Genomic DNA, 17565 nt, shown 5'->3' on the forward strand with positions numbered 1-17565 from the left:
ATTAATTCCGTTAAAACTGCTTAAATGAGTGTTAGCAATTCTCAGTAACTCAGTAAGCAGTCTAATATGAGATTCCAAGTTGTTTATGTAAGCGTTTTCAATGACTTAGTTTTTGAAATAAGTCTAAGAATGAGTTTTCTCTCTGCTAACATTAATGTAAGCAATATTTTTAAATTATTTTTCACTTAAAATTTGCATTAAAAAAATTAAGAAAAAGGCACATCAATCTTATAATAATTTTAAAAAAAATTCCTAAGAAAATACAATTTTTTGTACAAATCGAGAAAAACGAATATTTTTAATTTTAATATTAAATTTTTTCTTCATATGTTTTCAATTAACCGCAAAATTCAATCCTTCACGAAAAAGTGAATAAAAGGAAGAACAAACAAAACGCGAAAACAAAACAAAACAAATGTTAAGTCATTGGCGCAAAAAAAAGTAACCGAAAGAAAAAAGAAAGAATGAGAGACAACAACGACTACGACGTGACATAAGACGTTAAGCAAGCAACGCAAAGTAAAGTAAAGTAAAGAAGAGAAGAATTCTCATTCAGAACACACAATTGTTTGTATAGCAAAAAACCCTACAAACACACAACCGTCCAATGTGTAGACAAGAATGTACATTTCTACACAGTTTTTCTTCGCTCTCTCAGAACATCGAGTTAGTTTCAGTTGAACTCAATAACTGAACCGGAATGCACGATCAAGAGCAGCGGTGTCTTGGAATAACAATCTAATTATTAATATTATTAATTTTAATAAAGTGAGCAATTTATCATATTATAAATAATTCAAAGCAGCAAAAAAAGGTTCAATAAATTAGAATATTAAACGAGCAAATATTACAAAAAATATTCAGGAATTTGCAAAAGCATCGAAACAAGTGTAAATTGATATTCTACTGTGTGATCAGATACTACAATTAAAAAAATTGATGATATAACAAGAATTTAAATTTTATTGTAACGAACTGTAATAACTTTACAGCAAAACTAAAAGAGGTTAAAGTTTGCAAAGTTAAGTTTTGTGAGAAAGAAAGTGCAGTGATGTAAATTCCGAAAGCAAAAAAAATATCAACGTGTAATAAATAAATGTACAAAACAAGGTGGACGTACAGAGCTTCAATACACAACGTTAAATAAAAGTATATGTAAGAATATGTTCATTGAAATTTACAAGAGAGAGAAAATGAAAAAAAAACCGGTCATTCTAGTTTTGTTTGAAGTACAAAAGAAGTTTTAACTAACAATTATATATTTCGTGTAGGTACGTTGCATTTACCTGTCGTGTACGTAATTTTGTGCATTTGAGCAAAAAAGCTCAAAAATTTTGCCGGTAAATGATGTTTTATTGATTTATGTGGACAAGAGATTCATCGGAATGTTAAAAGTCTTAAAGGCATTTAATAATTTTAATGCAAAAAATTGATTATTTTAATAATTTTTTTTAAAATTCTAAAAAAACTGAAAATTCTAATGAAAAAATTTAAATAAAAAATTAAAGCAATTTAAGATTAAATTTTTAATTAATTATTTTAAAAAATATATTTAAATTATTTAAAATATTAAATTAATTTTAGAATTAAAAGTTAAAAAAATTAAATTAAAAAATTATTTTTTAAATTTGTTTTCAATTAATTTTAATGAATTAATATAAACCAAAATCAACTTATTTAATTTTATTATTAAATAAAAAAATAAAAAATTATTTAATTTTTTTTTTAAATATTAATTTATCAATAAAATTATAATTATTTTTAATTTTTTTAAATTTGAAAATTAATATTTTAATTAATTTAATCAAAAATATTTTTTAATTTAAATTTAAATTAAATTTTACCTAATTAACAAAAAAAAAATATTTTCGAATTCAATTTTATAATTTGTGAATTTATTTCTTATTTTTTTTTTTAATTTTATTTAAAAAGATTCTCAAAAATACGAAATTTTCACTGAAAATTCACTGAAAATTTGAATTTCAAGCATAAATTTATTAATCTTCATCTTCTACACAAAAATCTAAACATACAAGAATCTTTTGAATCAAAATTCCATTCACACAAGAACAACATCACGTAGAAAAAAGGTCAAACACTCCTCATTATGTTCGTGATTAACTCATAAAACGTTTGATTCTCGAATAAAAATGAACAACGGAGATGCAGTTAATGCGCCGAGATCAATCAAAATGAAAAATTACTTCCACCACGGCGGCCAAAATTCAGTATTTTAAAAAAATTATCTAAAAATTCGTGAATGAAAAATTACCGAAGAAAGCCACAAGACAAAATTTGACTCAAAATCGAGACAGTTTAACATAATTTAAACCGCCGTACGGTCCACATTTTATACAATTCTCAATTTATTTCAATTGAATCTTGACAATTCAAATGACCTTTTAAATGGATTTTTTTTCGTCGTTATCAGTTTTTGCTCTCAGTTTGTGTCTCTCGTCATCGTCGCGTCGTTGATTCTTGTAAAAATGCATTTTTTTTAAATTTTACTGATCACCAATAATGTGCGCGATGACAAGAATTTATGGATGCAGGTTCAGTGGAAATTGATTGTGTGCTCATTGAAGCGAACAGAGGGAACATATTTTTTAACACTCGGTTCGAAACAAAAACAAATCTTGGTAAATATTTGCTGTCATATGCATAATAAACGGCTGATGTGGGCTGGCAGCGTTGAGAGAATGAAAAATGTTAATTAGTGTGATTGAAAGACGACGAAGACGAAGACAAGTTGAGTCACAAAGGGAGTTTATAAAATTTTATTAGGTAATTTTCGAGATAAAAATCAGCTGGTCCATGATGGTTTTTTGGGTTGATGTTAATTGATTGTCGTCTGATGATGTCTTACAAATGTCTGACACGCGTGAAAATGAAAAATTTAAGTTGAACTGCATTTATGCGTCTTTTGTGCTTAAACATCAATCAACGCAGTGCCGGATGTTTTTTACGAAAAAAAAAATCTCCCACCTTTATATGCACGCCGTCGTCAATAGGTGACACAAAAATAGAAAATTTATGCGTCGTGACGTCTCGTGAACCTTAGTTTTTTTAATAGAATTTGGAGAAAAATTTTTAATGCCATAAACATTGCGTATAATAACCATAAATTACCGTTTATTATGTAAACAAATTTTAAAGTGCATTCCCCTGAAAAATTTAAATAGTGGGATTATGGGTTGTTCATTTGAAAAAAAAAAATAATAAATTTTATTAAAAATTTTCATTTTTTCATAGTTTTTCAAAAAAAAAAAAAATAAAAAAATTCAATTTGAATGATTTTTCAACTGAAAATTTCAAAAAATATTTTTTTTTTATTTTTTCATAAAGAATTATTCCTAATTTATAATACTTAATTTTATTTAATTTTTTCTTAATTTATTTTAAATTAATTATTTTAATAATTTTGAATTTAAGCGGCCTAAATTAAATTTAAAAAAAATAAAATTTTTAAGCGTAACAATTTTTTATAAATTTTTTATTTATAGGTAAATAATTTTTTATAAAAAAAAATTAAAATAAAATAAAAATTTTTTAATAGGTAAAATTTCTGAATTTTCTAAATTCTGAATTTATTCTTAAAAATTAAAAAAAATAAAGTTTAGTAATTTTATGACAAATAAAAAAAGTCATATTAAAAATACTAATTTTGGTAGAAAAATTGTCAAAATTGAAAATTTATTAAAAATTTCTTTAAAAATCATCAGAAATGTTGAAAAACGTGAATTTTTAAGAAATTGTTTTATTTTTTTTTATAAATTGTTTTACAAAAAAAAAAAATATGGAACAAAGAAATATTTATGGAAAATATTTGGAGCGAACTAATTTTAGAAAAAAGAAATAGTTTCAAATAAACTCTATTAAAACCTTTCTAGGAAAAATTTGCTTGTGATCAAAAAGCAATAAAAACAAAAAAAAGTCCTCAAGTTTAACGACCGCGAGAAAATTTACGATGGCAATTAACCTGTAACGAAAAAAAAAATTTTTTTTTTGTTGATGGATCGTCTTTCATGCAATTTAATATTCTTGCTGGAAAAACAAATCCCAACTCTTCTTTCCAAAAATTTTCAGTAAAAATATTATTTCAAAATATAATAAAAAAAAAAAAGTTATTGCATTGCATCCAAAAATGTCTAGTAAATCATCTCGAGTAAAAGAGAGAGAACGGGACCATATGGTTACACCTGTTCCGTTTATTTATTGTTTATATATGGCAAAGTAAGCGTGTGCAATGTTATTTGAGTAAAAAAGTATAAATAAAAGCGCAAACTTTTTGTTATTTTTATTAGCGTGATGCCTACCTAGAGAGCCGTCTAAGCTACAGAACAAAATTTTCATTTTCACATTTTTAGATGATTAATGTCTGTTATACAGAATAAACAAACACTTGTGTGTGTGTGTTTGTCACAATTATATTGGATTTCTCTCGTATCTTGTTTGTAATTGCTTTTGAATCATTGCGATTCGCGCAATTTTGTTGGACACTTTTTGACGGTGTCTGAATAGATAAAGTGAAAGGATGTCATGTGAAATGTCTGTTAGGTGAAGTGAATCAAAGAAAATTCTTGAAAATTAAATATTTTGTTTTTTTTTTAATAGTTAAAGCAATTAAAATAGTTAAACTAATTAAAGATATTTAAAAAATAAATTTAAAAGTTAAATTATTAAAAAATAAAAATAAAATAAATTAATAAAAATAAATTAAGTAAAAAAAATAAAACCTATCCAAAATAAAACATTTAAAAAGCAAAAATATTTTATAGTTAAAAAAAAATAATCCTACTAAACTTTTTTTTTATGTCAAAAATTTTTTTAAAGAAAAAAAAAAAAATTTATCAAAATTTTTTTATTTTTTTTTTTTGATAATATGGCAATTTATTCAAAATTTACTTAGGCAACTGCAATTCCAAAAACGTCTCAAAAATAAAAAGTAAAGAGGTTTTAAGTTGAAAAAAAAAACAATAATAAATATCTTTTTCCTACCAAATTTTTTTAAATAGTATTTTTAAGACATTTTAGATATTTTCTTTTAACAAATGAACAAATTTTTTAATAAAAAAAATTTCAAAAAAATACTTTTTTGAAATCGAAAATTTCAAAATTATTTTTTTAATTTTTTTTTAAAAATATGCAAAAATTTGCAAATGAACCAAAATTATCATAATTTGGCAATTTTTAGTAATTTTTCTAATGTTTTGAAACTTAAAATATTTCAAAATCATTATCATTATTCCATTATTCCCTCCTTGGAATTTCTGAAAAAATGTTTGCAAAAAAAAAAAAAATAAATTTAAGTTTATTAAAAAAAACATTTAAAAAAAACTAAATTTTAGATTTTAACAAATTTTCGGATATTTTAAATTTTCTGCCGTCGAGGCAAAAAATGTTTTTTAAAAAATAATTAAATAATATGGTGAAAAAATAATACCTTGTAAAAAAATATTTTTTTTTAATTGGCATACCTGGCATTGAATGCTCAACTAATTAATTTTCTCTTGAATATTGAGATGAGTCGAGAATTTTTTTTTTGAGCTTTAATTGCTTTTTATCGAATTTATAAATAATTTTTTAATATTTTTCCAGATTTCCATCGAAAATGTCTTCACCAGACGAGACAAATAAGTCAAACAACGACACTTCCGAAGACACAATTCCACTTAAAAATGCCGACAAATCAAATGGCAGCAAAAACAGCCTTTGCAAAGATCAATCCAGTGATGCCACCATCGATATTAACGACACAACGACAAAAGAACGGAAAAAGAATAGATTTATAGGTGAATTTTTTCAACATTTAAAAAAAAAATTATTAATTAAAAACCCTTTTTAGGCACCTACGACGATGTCCTCAAAGGCCTCGAGCTCACCCAAAAATCTCGCTCAACATTCATCGCACTCATAGTCGTTATCCTTTTACTCCTCCTCACAATTATTATCTTAAGTATTTTGTGGCCCAGCATTCCATCTTACCTCAAGTATCCAGTGTGCAACAGCAAAGCCTGCCTCGAAACGAGTTTGCAGATTCTCTCGTGGTCCGAGCCCGATGTCGAGGATGCTTGTGATGCTCCGCGCGCCTTAACCTGCGGACGTTTCCACGAAGAATTCCAGGAACATGAACTTTATAATCGTTACCGCGGCGAATGGAATTCCCGTAGTTTGTACAAATACCGCGAAATCATGGACATTAATAATTTTATCACGAAACAACTCGTTAACTCGACGGGCAGCGGCGTTTTTATCAAGGAATTGTACAACAGTTGCCTGAAATTGGACAAGACAGATCGAGACAGCAGTTTTTCGTACTTGAAACGCGTGCTACGATCATTGGGTGAGTGACTTTTCATTATTTTTTGTCTGACACATAAAAAAATCGGAGACACCTGATCGTAAAAAACGACATTTTTGCATCTTCTTAGCGGTTATTGACATAAATGTGCGAAAAAAAATAGGAAACAGACAAAAAACGAAGACATTTCTGGTTTTATCGATCGTGAATTTCGTAATATTGCGTTGAAATATCATCAGTTCCTCTTTTGATTCAAAAAAATTTATGCAAATTGCGTTTTCATTGCCAACTACGGTCATTTACAGTTTAGAGGTGAAGCATGTTTGCACAAATATTACAGTTAGAGATTCATTTTTTTCGTTTTTTATTGAAATTCAAAAAAATAATAACTTAAATAATAGTCTAAAACAATATTTTAACGATAATATCTCGTTCTCGACTCATGTCTCTTCTTAGAGAGGAGGGAGATATTTGTTGGCAGCTGGGGTAGGAGCGGGTCTTTGTGGACCTGCTGGCTTTTGTGTAGCTGATGGTCGTTGAGGAACTGGTTTTGGCGCTGGAGGTTGAGGTCTTTGTGGTTGAGGTGCTGGTTCCGTAGGTCCACGGATATCAACTTGAGCGGAAAGATTGTCGTCTTCATCCTCATCTTCATCTTCGTCACCGTCTCCGAAGCCTTCTGATCCTCCCGATGGGAATCCACTTGACGAATCTTCCTCATCGACGCCAAAGCCTTCGGATCCTTGGTTGTTGGTGGGACGTGGCAAGGAAGGTCTTGATGGAGCTACGGGAGCAACTTGTTCTTCGCTTTCATCGTCATCGTTATCATCGCCGCCGAATGAAGGTTGTTGGGGTTGGAAGCCACCTTGTTGTTGGTTGTTGCCGCCGCTTGGTTGGAAACCGCCGCCTTGGTTGTTGTTTCCACCATTGTTAAAGTTGCTGATTTGGTTGAAGGTTTGTTGATCAACGACGCCGCTTGTGACACCACCTTTAAAAGAAAATGAAATTTCGTTTAGATTTTATTTTAACGTATAATTTTTTCAGGGGCGACGCGTCATGAGTGCTGGATAAGGACACGGCCCCCTCAAGAATTTTGATTTTAAAGAAAATTCAGAAAAAATTTAAGAAGAAGGTAAAATTATAATTCTCGCTGAAGATTCTGTAACAGACTCGAAAAAGTTTTGCGAAATTGAGCTTTAAATGACGAAACATATTCTTTTTAATTGTGAAAGCTTAATGTGGAAAAGATACTTTTCTTTCAAGATTTATTATTAGATAACTTAATGGTTAGCAAACTCTTTTGAGCGAAGTAAAACCATACACACAATAATGCATTCCAATGCACGCAAGAAATCAGGGATTACTCGTTAACTACCTTGAGTTTACCGGCTCCGCCATAATGCCCAATACAAATCCTAAATATATTGACCAAATTCCGATGAAAATTGAATAAAGTTTGGCTGAGCCATTGTTTTAAAAATAAGATAAGTGTGACAACAATAAGTTAGATAACATCCAAAATGGATAAGCTGAGATTGTAAAATTCGCATTTTAAGCAAGAAAAAAGGCTGCACTTAATTCGAAAGTTAACAGTTAATTATTAAGAAGAATTGGAGATTGTGTAATGTCACTCATAGTTTTAAAAATAAGATAACTGTGACAACATAGTGAACGGATACACGAAATTGAAGTATGCTTTGAAAATGATTTTAGTCAATTAATATTAAGATAAAAATCAGTCGAGTAATTGGACTAAGCAAAGAAACACGTCAATTAATTAACATGATGCTTAGATTAAGAAATTAAAGTGACTTTCGTCACTAAATATGCAACATTAAAAAGGATTTTTGTTTAAGATTGCGTTCAGTTGTTTAAAAAAATAAGTAGAAGAGGATCCAACACAGCGTGATCAACACGTTACCGATTATGTTGTTTTCGAAGCCCTGATATTAGAACTTTTTAGAATTTAAGGCTAAAAAATTTTCTTTGTTCTATGTGCCTCATTAAAAAATATCGGTTAACTACGCCCCTGTTAGATTAACTTTGAAGCTTAAGCTGTCAAGATTAAAAAGAAAGATTGAATTTACCTGGGAAGCCACCTTGTTGTCCAGGGCCTTGTTGTCCTCCTTTTCCACCGCCGTATTTGATAAAGTAAACTTCTGGTTTGCTTGGAGTGTGTTTCTGGGCTTGTTGTTGTTGGAATTGTTCAATATCTTCGGGTTTCTTCACCAAAACGTAGACGATTGTCTTTTCTTCGTTCTAAGGGAACAAGTAAAAAATTATTAGCGACTAAAAAACATAACTTTTCATTCGCGAACAAACCTTAGCTTGTTGTTGAAGAATTTGTTGTTGTTGAGTGGCATAATCGGGAGCCTTGATGAAGATAATTTTGTAGTGTTTGTTATTTTGGACTGGAGCTTGTTGTTGTGGTTGTTGGGGAGCTGGTTCATCTTCAGCAGCGAAGACGTAGAAGTGCTTTTGGACATTTCCTTCACCAGAGCCATGACTTCCTGAGGATCCTGATCCTTGGTTTCCTCCGAAACCTCCTTGGTTTCCACCGAAACCTCCTTGGTTACCTCCGAAGCCTCCTTGGTTACCTCCATGGTTTCCTCCGAAACCTCCGGAACCGCCTTGGTTTCCTCCGAAGCCTCCTTGGTTTCCTCCAAAGCCTCCTTGGTTTCCTCCGAAGCCTCCTTGGTTTCCTCCGAAACCTCCTTGGTTTCCTGAACCTTGATTTCCGCCACGGTGATATGATTGTTGTCCAGCAGGCAAATTTCCTCCGTGGTTTCCTCCTTGGTTACCTCCACGATGGTAGGATTGTTGTCCAGCTGGCAAGTTTCCTCCGTGGTTTCCACCCTGGTTACCTCCACGATGGTATGATTGTTGTCCAGCAGGCAAGTTACCGCCTTGGTTACCTCCTTGATGGTACGATTGTTGACCAGCTGGCAAGGTTTGTTGTTGCGTTGGCAATTGCTCTAATCTTTGTTGTTGAATTTGGAAGCTAGCCGATGCACTGCCATGTCCATTGCCATTGTTAAAGCTTTGCGAGCTGAATCCTTGTTGTTGGTAATTTCTGTTCACAGCGCCAAGAGGAGCTTCATAACTGGATTTTGGCGGCAAATAATGCGGATTGCTTCGTAATTCAAGCCCAATATCGGCATTCGCGATGGCAAGTGCGCACACCGTCAAACAAATTGCACGCTGTAACGAAAAAAAAACATGTAAATTAATATTCAGTCTCATTGTTGATGACATGACTTCGTCACCGACGACGACGACAACAACGACAACACCAACGGATAAGCATAATTTCACACAACTTGATTAATTATTACAACATAAACACACGCGAAAGGTCAGTTGCGTGATTTATTCACCGAAAAAAAAAACAAGACGAAATTCGTCGTGTAAGAAAGAATCAATTTATAGATTACAATTTTGTATTAATTGACGACACTTGTTCGCAAACAATTGCAACGTTGTGTGCCACTGCAATAAATTCCAGACAAATTACACCTGAAGACATCCCACTGATTGCAGATAAATAATTGGCCATTATTCATTCATCGAGCGGCAACCATGACCTCCGATAACTCGAAGAGTTGCTTAATTTATGCAACACGTGAGAATATCGAGAAAAAATCATAAAAAAAATAAATATTTAAATGGAGTTTGTGCGGTGCGTCACGAAGATGCGTAGAAAAAAACAACAAAAACCCAATTAAAAACTGGTCAAGTTGTGATTCAAAATCAAAAATGTGAATTTAATCAGAAAACAGAATTCATTTGCATTGACCATGAAATGTTTTTATGAAGTGTCATCAATGTGTGTTAATTTACGGAAATCGAAGAAAAATAGGAAATTTTTAGCAAATATTTTTTTTACTTCCGATTTGCATGTTTTTGAATTCTAGAATGAATCACAATCTAAACCGATACAGAAAATTAAAAATATTTTCGATTTTATGGATTTTTAAAATGGAAACTTTTGAATATTTAGCAATATGTATAGAAAAGTAAAATTTTTATAATTAATTCAAAATTTTCAATAATTTTGAAAATAAATATTTTTCTTTACAATTTCATAATTTTTGACAAAATTAAAAAAATATTATTGAGTTTTTTCATTTAATTTATAAAACATTAATTTTTAAGGGTCATATACAAAAATTTTAACATTTTCTTAAATTTTAAAGACTTTTCTGTTTAAAAATTTTTTTTTACAAAATTTTGATTTTTTAAGAAATAATTAACTTTTTAGTTTAAATTTAATTTCAATATTTTTCTTTCTTTTTTTTTGAAAAATTTTTAACTTTTGACCTTTAACTGAGAAAAGATTTATATTTTTCGAAAAATTTGAGAGGCTTGACCAGGATTGACCTGGACCAAAATTTTTATTTTATTATTAAAAAAATATTTTTTTGGGAATTGGGAATTTTTTTTAAATTATTTTTTTAAACCAGAAAAATTAAATTTAAAATTTTTTGTGGCATTTTTGATCAAGTTTCTCGAATTTTCGAACTTTAATTTTTGATGCTTAGAATTTCTTGAAATTTATGCGTGAAAAAATCGAAAGTATTTTTCATTATTGTCTTGGCTTAATCTTGGCCTTATTTAATTTCGCACAAAAATTCCACGATGTAAACGTCTGGTATATCACTTTTAATTTTTCATAACAATTTATCACTATTTTTTTTTCGTCACCAACTCACCATGAAAAACATCGTTATTCTCTTTTTTTTCTATGCGAATCACAATTTTAATCACAAATATTTAGCACTCTTATAGTAATTTTAACTTATGTAATCACGCTGATGGGCTAAGTAAGACTAAGTTTAAGATCAACCGTGCACCATAATTTTGTTTATATACCTCCCCGAAAAAATCTGCCTGTACGCATGATACATTGTTCGCATATAAGTCGCAAACGGCAGCAGTGATCTGACCTGTTCTGTGTAGTTATTTATTTTAAAATCTTAATTCGAACTTTGTAATGAATTCATGTATGTCCGTGGTGCTGTTTGGTGGTTGAGGTGATGCGAGCGACCGGTAAACAACAACAACGCTTGTAGCTGAAGTAGGTGACAATGGGTTTTCTTTATGTTGTGTGAGGACGATTTGTGGATGAATTTTTATTGTTGGATGATCAAGATATTACTCATGACATAATTTTTTTTGTCATCGAGCAGTTGGAAGGATTATTTTTTGTTTTTAAAAAAATCATAAATTGAAGAATTATGTCAAAAATTTGGTAAGTTTTTGTATTTAAAAAAATTAAGCAAACTTTTTGGTAAAAATTAATATTTAATTAATTAAATTTATTTAAAAAAATAAATTTATTTAAATAAATTTAAATTTTTTTTTTTAATTTAATTTTATTTAATTTAATTTAATAAATATTAGATCAACAAATTTATTTTAGAATTAAAAAAAATGATAAATTAAATAACATAAATTATAAAAATAATAGTTTTGCAGAATAAAATTTAAAAAAAAAAACAATTCAGAACCAATTTTTCAAATTTAATAAACAATTTTAAAAATTAATTTGCAACCAAACATTTTTTTTTAGATATTTATTTATTTTTATTTATAATTATTTTTAATTAAAATTTATTTTAATCAAATTTTAGTAAAATTTAAAAAAAAATATGTTTTTTTTATAAAATAAATATTTAATTTATCATTTAATAAATAAAAATAAAATTCTCTTAATTTTAATTAAATTTGCATTTAAAAAGCATAAATTTTAGAGAATAATTTATAAAAAAAAATATTTTATTTTACAATGTTTTATTATTTTTTTAAATTTTGACAAAAGAAAAAAATTACAGTATAAAAAATTTTTTTTTAAACCCAAAATATTAAAAAAAAAAAAAAAAATAGAAAAATCATGAAAAAATTTTGTAAATTTTTTCGATGTAACTCGATCAAAATTTAAAATTATGCATTTCACACACAACGCAACCAAAAAAAAACAAAAATATTACAAATTTACAAAAAGTCGTTCAACCAGTTATCTAACCGCGCTTCTTGTCAATTTACAACGTTTTTAACATAATTTAATTATAGGTTCATCTCGAGACATTGACATTGAAAACATTTTTTATTTAAGGGCAGCCGGACCGTTTTGTTTACTTCGCGTCTGTGAATTTCCTTATTTGCATTTCGGAAATGACCTCTTCCTTTTGGGTTAAAAAAAATACACACACAGATTAACCATTCAGAACAATCATCAGCGTTAATCTTATTATAATAAATAACCAAAAAAATAATTTATTTAAATGGATTCGACAGTTTTAACGATGATGATACGAGGACCGGATTACCGTCACTAGAATGCACTTACACAGCGTCACATGTGCGAAATACGGATAAAGAACCCCGAAAAAAAATCTGGTTTTTTGTCAAATCCATCGTCTTCATTTCCTATCGTGTATGGTAAATAAATAATTTTTGATACACGGATATTTGACAAAGACGAGTTTGACTCAAAAGACGAAAAAAAGTGAAACAGAACCAACAGGTGTTTGATGAATGACCTGCTAATTTTTAATTTTTATTCTTAATTGGTCACGATTTTTTTGTGTCGGCCTGTCGTCGTTCGTTGGCTAAATTTAGAATCAGTTTAGAACAGAAATAGAACAACAACTAATGGAGTTTTAATTGTAATCAACTTTTTTTTTTGCCTCATCTCATTCACTTGTCACTCATCCAACAAGGAAGAAGACGCTAAATTTACTCCATTTATCGACTTATTTTTGACGAATGAACTTCGTGAACTTGATTTTTTATGCTGCCACGTCGCTTTTGAATAGTAATTATGTTAAAACAACACAAAAAACGATCACGTCATTAATTATACATGTGAGCTAGAGCTAACATGAGTGGACAATTTTACATGTTTAAGTAAAGTTTTTAATGTTTTTAATATTTTTTTGTTTTTTTTTTTCAGGTGGTTGGCGTATAGTTGATGATGCTTTGAGTAAATGGCATTTAAATAAATGGACAATTAAGGAAAGTCTGCCAGTTTTACACGATAAATTCGGGATCTCGTTGTTCTTTAAGATTTCTGTGAGAGATCGAGATACTCCACCATATGGTAAGATAATTGCCATCAGTGAAGGAGATTTTGGATTGCCGCACAAAGATTTGTATCTCATCGATGAACATAGTGAGGTGAGTTTTTTATTAATTTTTTTTTTTAAATCCATTAAAAGTATTATTTTTTGAGAAATTTGTCACCATTGCCACAATTTTTTGCTCTTGTGTTATAAAGTTAATTAAATTTCAAATAAATTTAAATTAATATTAATTTATTTTAATTTTTTGAAGCATTATTTTTTTTAATTTTTTTTCTTTTAAAATTTCAATAAAATTATTTATTAATATTATTTAAATTTATAAATCATTTATAAAAAAAATAATAATTTTTCAGTGGCTTTAAATTTATTTCAAACTTTTTGTTCAACAAAATATTTTTCAGGGAAAAAAATAAAATAAAAAAAGTTTTGAAATACTTTTTCGACCAAAATAAATTTATAAAAAAATATTCTGTTAAATTATTTTTGACATTTCTTTTAATTTAAAAAAAAATTAAATTTCTTTAAAATTAAATAAAATTTCTTTAAATTTAGTTTTTTTTTGTGTTTCAAGCTAAAACCTAAAGATTTAATAATTTTGATTTCAATCAGAATATTAAAAATAAAAAATACAATTTTTTTAAATTTTAAAATTATTTTCAGTACGAATCCCTGCTTATTCTTTGAAAAATATTTTTTTTACAAAAAATATTTTAAATAATAATTGAAATACATTAAAATTACTTGAAAAATTATGAGCAAAGTTAAAGAAGTATTTTATTTTTTTTTTATTTTTTTCAATTGAATTTTGAAACTTTTAAAATGAGACAAAAGAAAAAAGTGTAAAACATATTTGTTATTAAAATTTTTATTAAAAAAAATAAATATTTATTTAATTTTTTAATATTTAATTTTGAAAATCATTTTAATAAATTTAAAAAATCTTAAAAAAAAATAAATTTATAAAAAATTATCCGATTTTCTCAAAAAATCGCAATAAAATATTCAAAGATCAAGATAAATTTTTATAATTTTTTTTCAGATAATTCAATCATATTTGGAGTTCCTGGCAAACGTCTTCAAACTCTTTGATCGCACGTCGGAAGAAGCTAAAAAGTTCGCCAAAATCGTTTACAACTACGAAAAACGAATTGTCAAAGATGCCTATTACCTTAACAAAGAAGTTCCCAGCACTGGAGAAATCATTCAACTTGGACGTCTTTTCCAAGATGTATCCTCTCTCGCGGTTTACGATACCGTCAAAACAATTTTCTCTAAAACTCGCTTGTCTGACACGACGGATATTTGGGTGGAGGATTTGGATAAACTTAAGGAAGCTTCTCGCATTGTTTCATCAACGGAGGCATCGTAAGTCCTAATTTCTTAAAAAATTATAAAAATTTCTCACGAAAATATTTTTTAGGGTTCTTAATGACATCGTAGCATGGTCAATAATCAAAAAATTGCTGCCTTATCTCTCGAGAGATTTTCAAAATATTAACGCTCAATTCCATTACGACACGTATCACATTGAAAATTTGGAGCCCACGTGGTACCAATGCACCGATACCGTTAATAACTTTGTTCCTGTTGGCTTGGAAGTGCTTCGGCTTCAAAACCAACCACGTTTACGGACATCGACGCAAAGCAAGGAGTACATTCAGACAATTTTTGATGAACTCAAAGGCGTTGTCAATGAAGAAATTAACGATGCTGTGTGGATTAGCGAAGGTTTGAGCAAATATCTCATCGATAAAGTGTCAAAAATGTCAATCCAGATCGGCGTTCCATCTGAAGTTGTGCGCGACGAGAGATTTTTGGAGAATTATTACTCGGAATATTTGCCACAAACGATAACTTTTGTCGAAAATGTCGAGCAATTGTGGACTTTTGAGAAAACAATTTTGGAAAAGCAGTTGGGAGAGTTGCCGCATCAGGATGAGTAAGTTATTTTTTTTAAAAATTATTTTTTTTTAAATTTTATTTGAAAAAATTAGTTGAAAAAAAACAAATTTTAAATTAAAAAAAAAGTTTATTAAAAAAATTATTAAAAAATTTTAAAAAAAATATTTTTTAAAATTAATTTTAAGTAATTTATTCAATTTTATTTTTTTTTTAAATTTTAAATTAAAAAAAAAAATTTTAAATTTTTTATTTCAAAAACTTCAATTTTTAATAAATTTTTTAAAATAAATTTTTAATTTTAATTTTTATAAAAAAATTTTTTTTTTTAATTTTTTAGATTAATGTACGAAATGTTCCCCGTTTCTGGAAGCAAATATCGTCCCGTGCGATATTCGAGTAACTTGAACACTTTGGTCATGCAAGACAACCTGTTGCGTCATAATTACTTCAACAAAGATATTCCAATGTAAGCATTTTTTAATTAGTTTTCAAGTATTTTTTTTAATCAAATTACTTTTTTAGTTCAATAAATTTTGCGAGAGTTGGTACAGATATTGCCGAAGCTCTTGTTGAAGCCATTCAAACATTATCTCACCGCTACTCAAATGACGTCCAGAGCTCAAAACCTTTGCCATACGGAACTGTTATCGAAGAACAAACCACTCGCTGTTTAAAACTGTAAGATTTCAAATTTATTTTCCCTCATTTTTTCTAAAATTTCATATTTTTCAGCGCAACTCCTTTTGGTGTCCTCCCCATCGATGCGCAACGTGCTCAACTTGTGTCACTTTCCGCCACAAAACTCACAAAAACTGCCATTACCGTAGCACTGAACAAGCTCAAGACGAAAGATGATCGCAGTGTCGCTCAATTCGGACATCATTTAAGCGACGGTGATCACGAACGACTTCCAAGTTTGCAAAAATACGATGCGCATCAACTGTTTGATTTTGTTCTCTTGCAACGACATTGCAGTTCGGCTGCTTTGTCGTACAAAAAATTGAAGCCATTTGTCGAACATGTCCTCGCCGAAGAAGAAACCTTTGAGAATTTGTGGGATAACGTCAAGCCGCTGCGAAAAGACTTTGATTGCTCGAGCAAGAGTGCTGGAAAATGTGAAAAATTGTTATGATTCGTTCTGTGTCCTTCAGGATTTTGCTTTCTTATTTAAATTTTAGACGGTTATTGTTTCAAGTTATACAACGATTGGATGCAAAAATTTGATAATTTGATACCTGATAATATATTTTATTTTATTTTAGGTTTAAAGCTGAAAATGAGATCAATAAAAAAAACAGTATTTTATTTTTTTATTTATTTTCCTTTTTTTAATTAATTTTTTTTAACGTGAAATTTTGATTAAAAATATATTTTATTTTTTTTTTTAGATTAATGTACGAAATGTTCCCCGTTTCTGGAAGCAAATATCGTCCCGTACGGTATTCGAGTAACTTTTTCAAAGTTGCGTTTTACTTCAACAAAGTATTCCAAAAATTTTTTAATTAACTTTTCGCAAGTATTTTTTAAAAAATTAAATTTTGCGAAAAGTTTTGAAAACTTTTTATCTCACCGCTTCAAATGACGTCCAGAGCTCAAAACCTTTTCCATACGGAACTGTTATCGAAGAACAAACCAAAAATAAAACTGTTTTAAAATTCATTTTTCGTCATTTTTTTAAAAAAAATTTTTTTTTAAGCGCAACTCCAAATTTGGTGTCCTCCCCATGATGCACAACTGCTCAACTTTGTCACTATCCGCCAAAAACTCCAAAAACTGCCAACTGTAGCACTGAACAAGCTCAAGACGAAAGATGATCGCAGTGTCGCACAATTCGGACATCATTTAAGCGACGGAGACCACGAACGGCTTATGAAGTTTGCAAAAATTTTCGCAAATTGTTTGAAAATTTTTTCTCTTGCAACGACATTGCAATTTTTAAATTTTTTCGTAAAAAAATTGAAGCCATTTGTAACATGTCCTCGCCGAAGAAGAAACCTTTAAAATTTGTTTCAAAAAAGACTTTGATTTTCGAGCAAGAGTGCTGAAAATTGAAAAATTTTATGAAATTCGTTCTTGTCCTTCAGGATTTTGCTTTCTTATTTAAATTTTAGACGATTATTGTTTCAAGTTATACAACGATTGGATGCAAAAATTTGATACCATAAATATTTTATTTTATTTTAAAATATGAGATCAATAAAAAAACAAATTTGTTAAAAATTTGATTTTTTTGAAAACTAAAGCATGTATAATTTTTTTTCGAAATTTTTGCCCAGAAAA

At 28.6% G+C, this 17565-nt stretch overlaps 2 protein-coding genes across 3 annotated transcripts; one reads left to right on the forward strand and one right to left on the reverse strand.

The window, feature by feature from the left end:
* Nucleotides 1–690: 690 nt before the first annotated feature.
* LOC134834214 (protein gone early) lies at nt 691–16573 on the forward strand. 2 transcript variants are annotated; one of them, XM_063848798.1, is made up of 9 exons: nt 691–768; nt 5599–5792; nt 5846–6343; nt 13254–13477; nt 14423–14748; nt 14804–15322; nt 15623–15751; nt 15808–15963; nt 16018–16573. In XM_063848798.1, the coding sequence occupies exons 2-9, from the start codon at nt 5612–5614 to the stop codon at nt 16415–16417; spliced, it is 2433 nt and encodes an 810-aa protein (XP_063704868.1). In that variant the 5' UTR covers nt 691–768; nt 5599–5611; the 3' UTR covers nt 16418–16573. The 2 variants fall into 2 exon arrangements, with proteins under 2 accessions (XP_063704868.1, XP_063704869.1); XM_063848799.1 differs by lacking the exon at nt 691–768 and adding an exon at nt 1094–1155.
* On the reverse strand, nt 6754–11022 carry LOC134833349 (RNA-binding protein cabeza-like). Its single transcript, XM_063847647.1, has 4 exons — nt 11011–11022; nt 8621–9499; nt 8386–8557; nt 6754–7286 (listed from the first exon to the last, which is right to left on the reverse strand). The coding sequence occupies exons 1-4, from the start codon at nt 11020–11022 to the stop codon at nt 6754–6756; spliced, it is 1596 nt and encodes a 531-aa protein (XP_063703717.1).
* Nucleotides 16574–17565: the final 992 nt, after the last annotated feature.

Source organism: Culicoides brevitarsis, chromosome 3 (assembly GCF_036172545.1).
Source record: "Culicoides brevitarsis isolate CSIRO-B50_1 chromosome 3, AGI_CSIRO_Cbre_v1, whole genome shotgun sequence".
In the NCBI taxonomy this organism is placed as follows: Eukaryota; Metazoa; Arthropoda; class Insecta; order Diptera; family Ceratopogonidae; genus Culicoides; species Culicoides brevitarsis.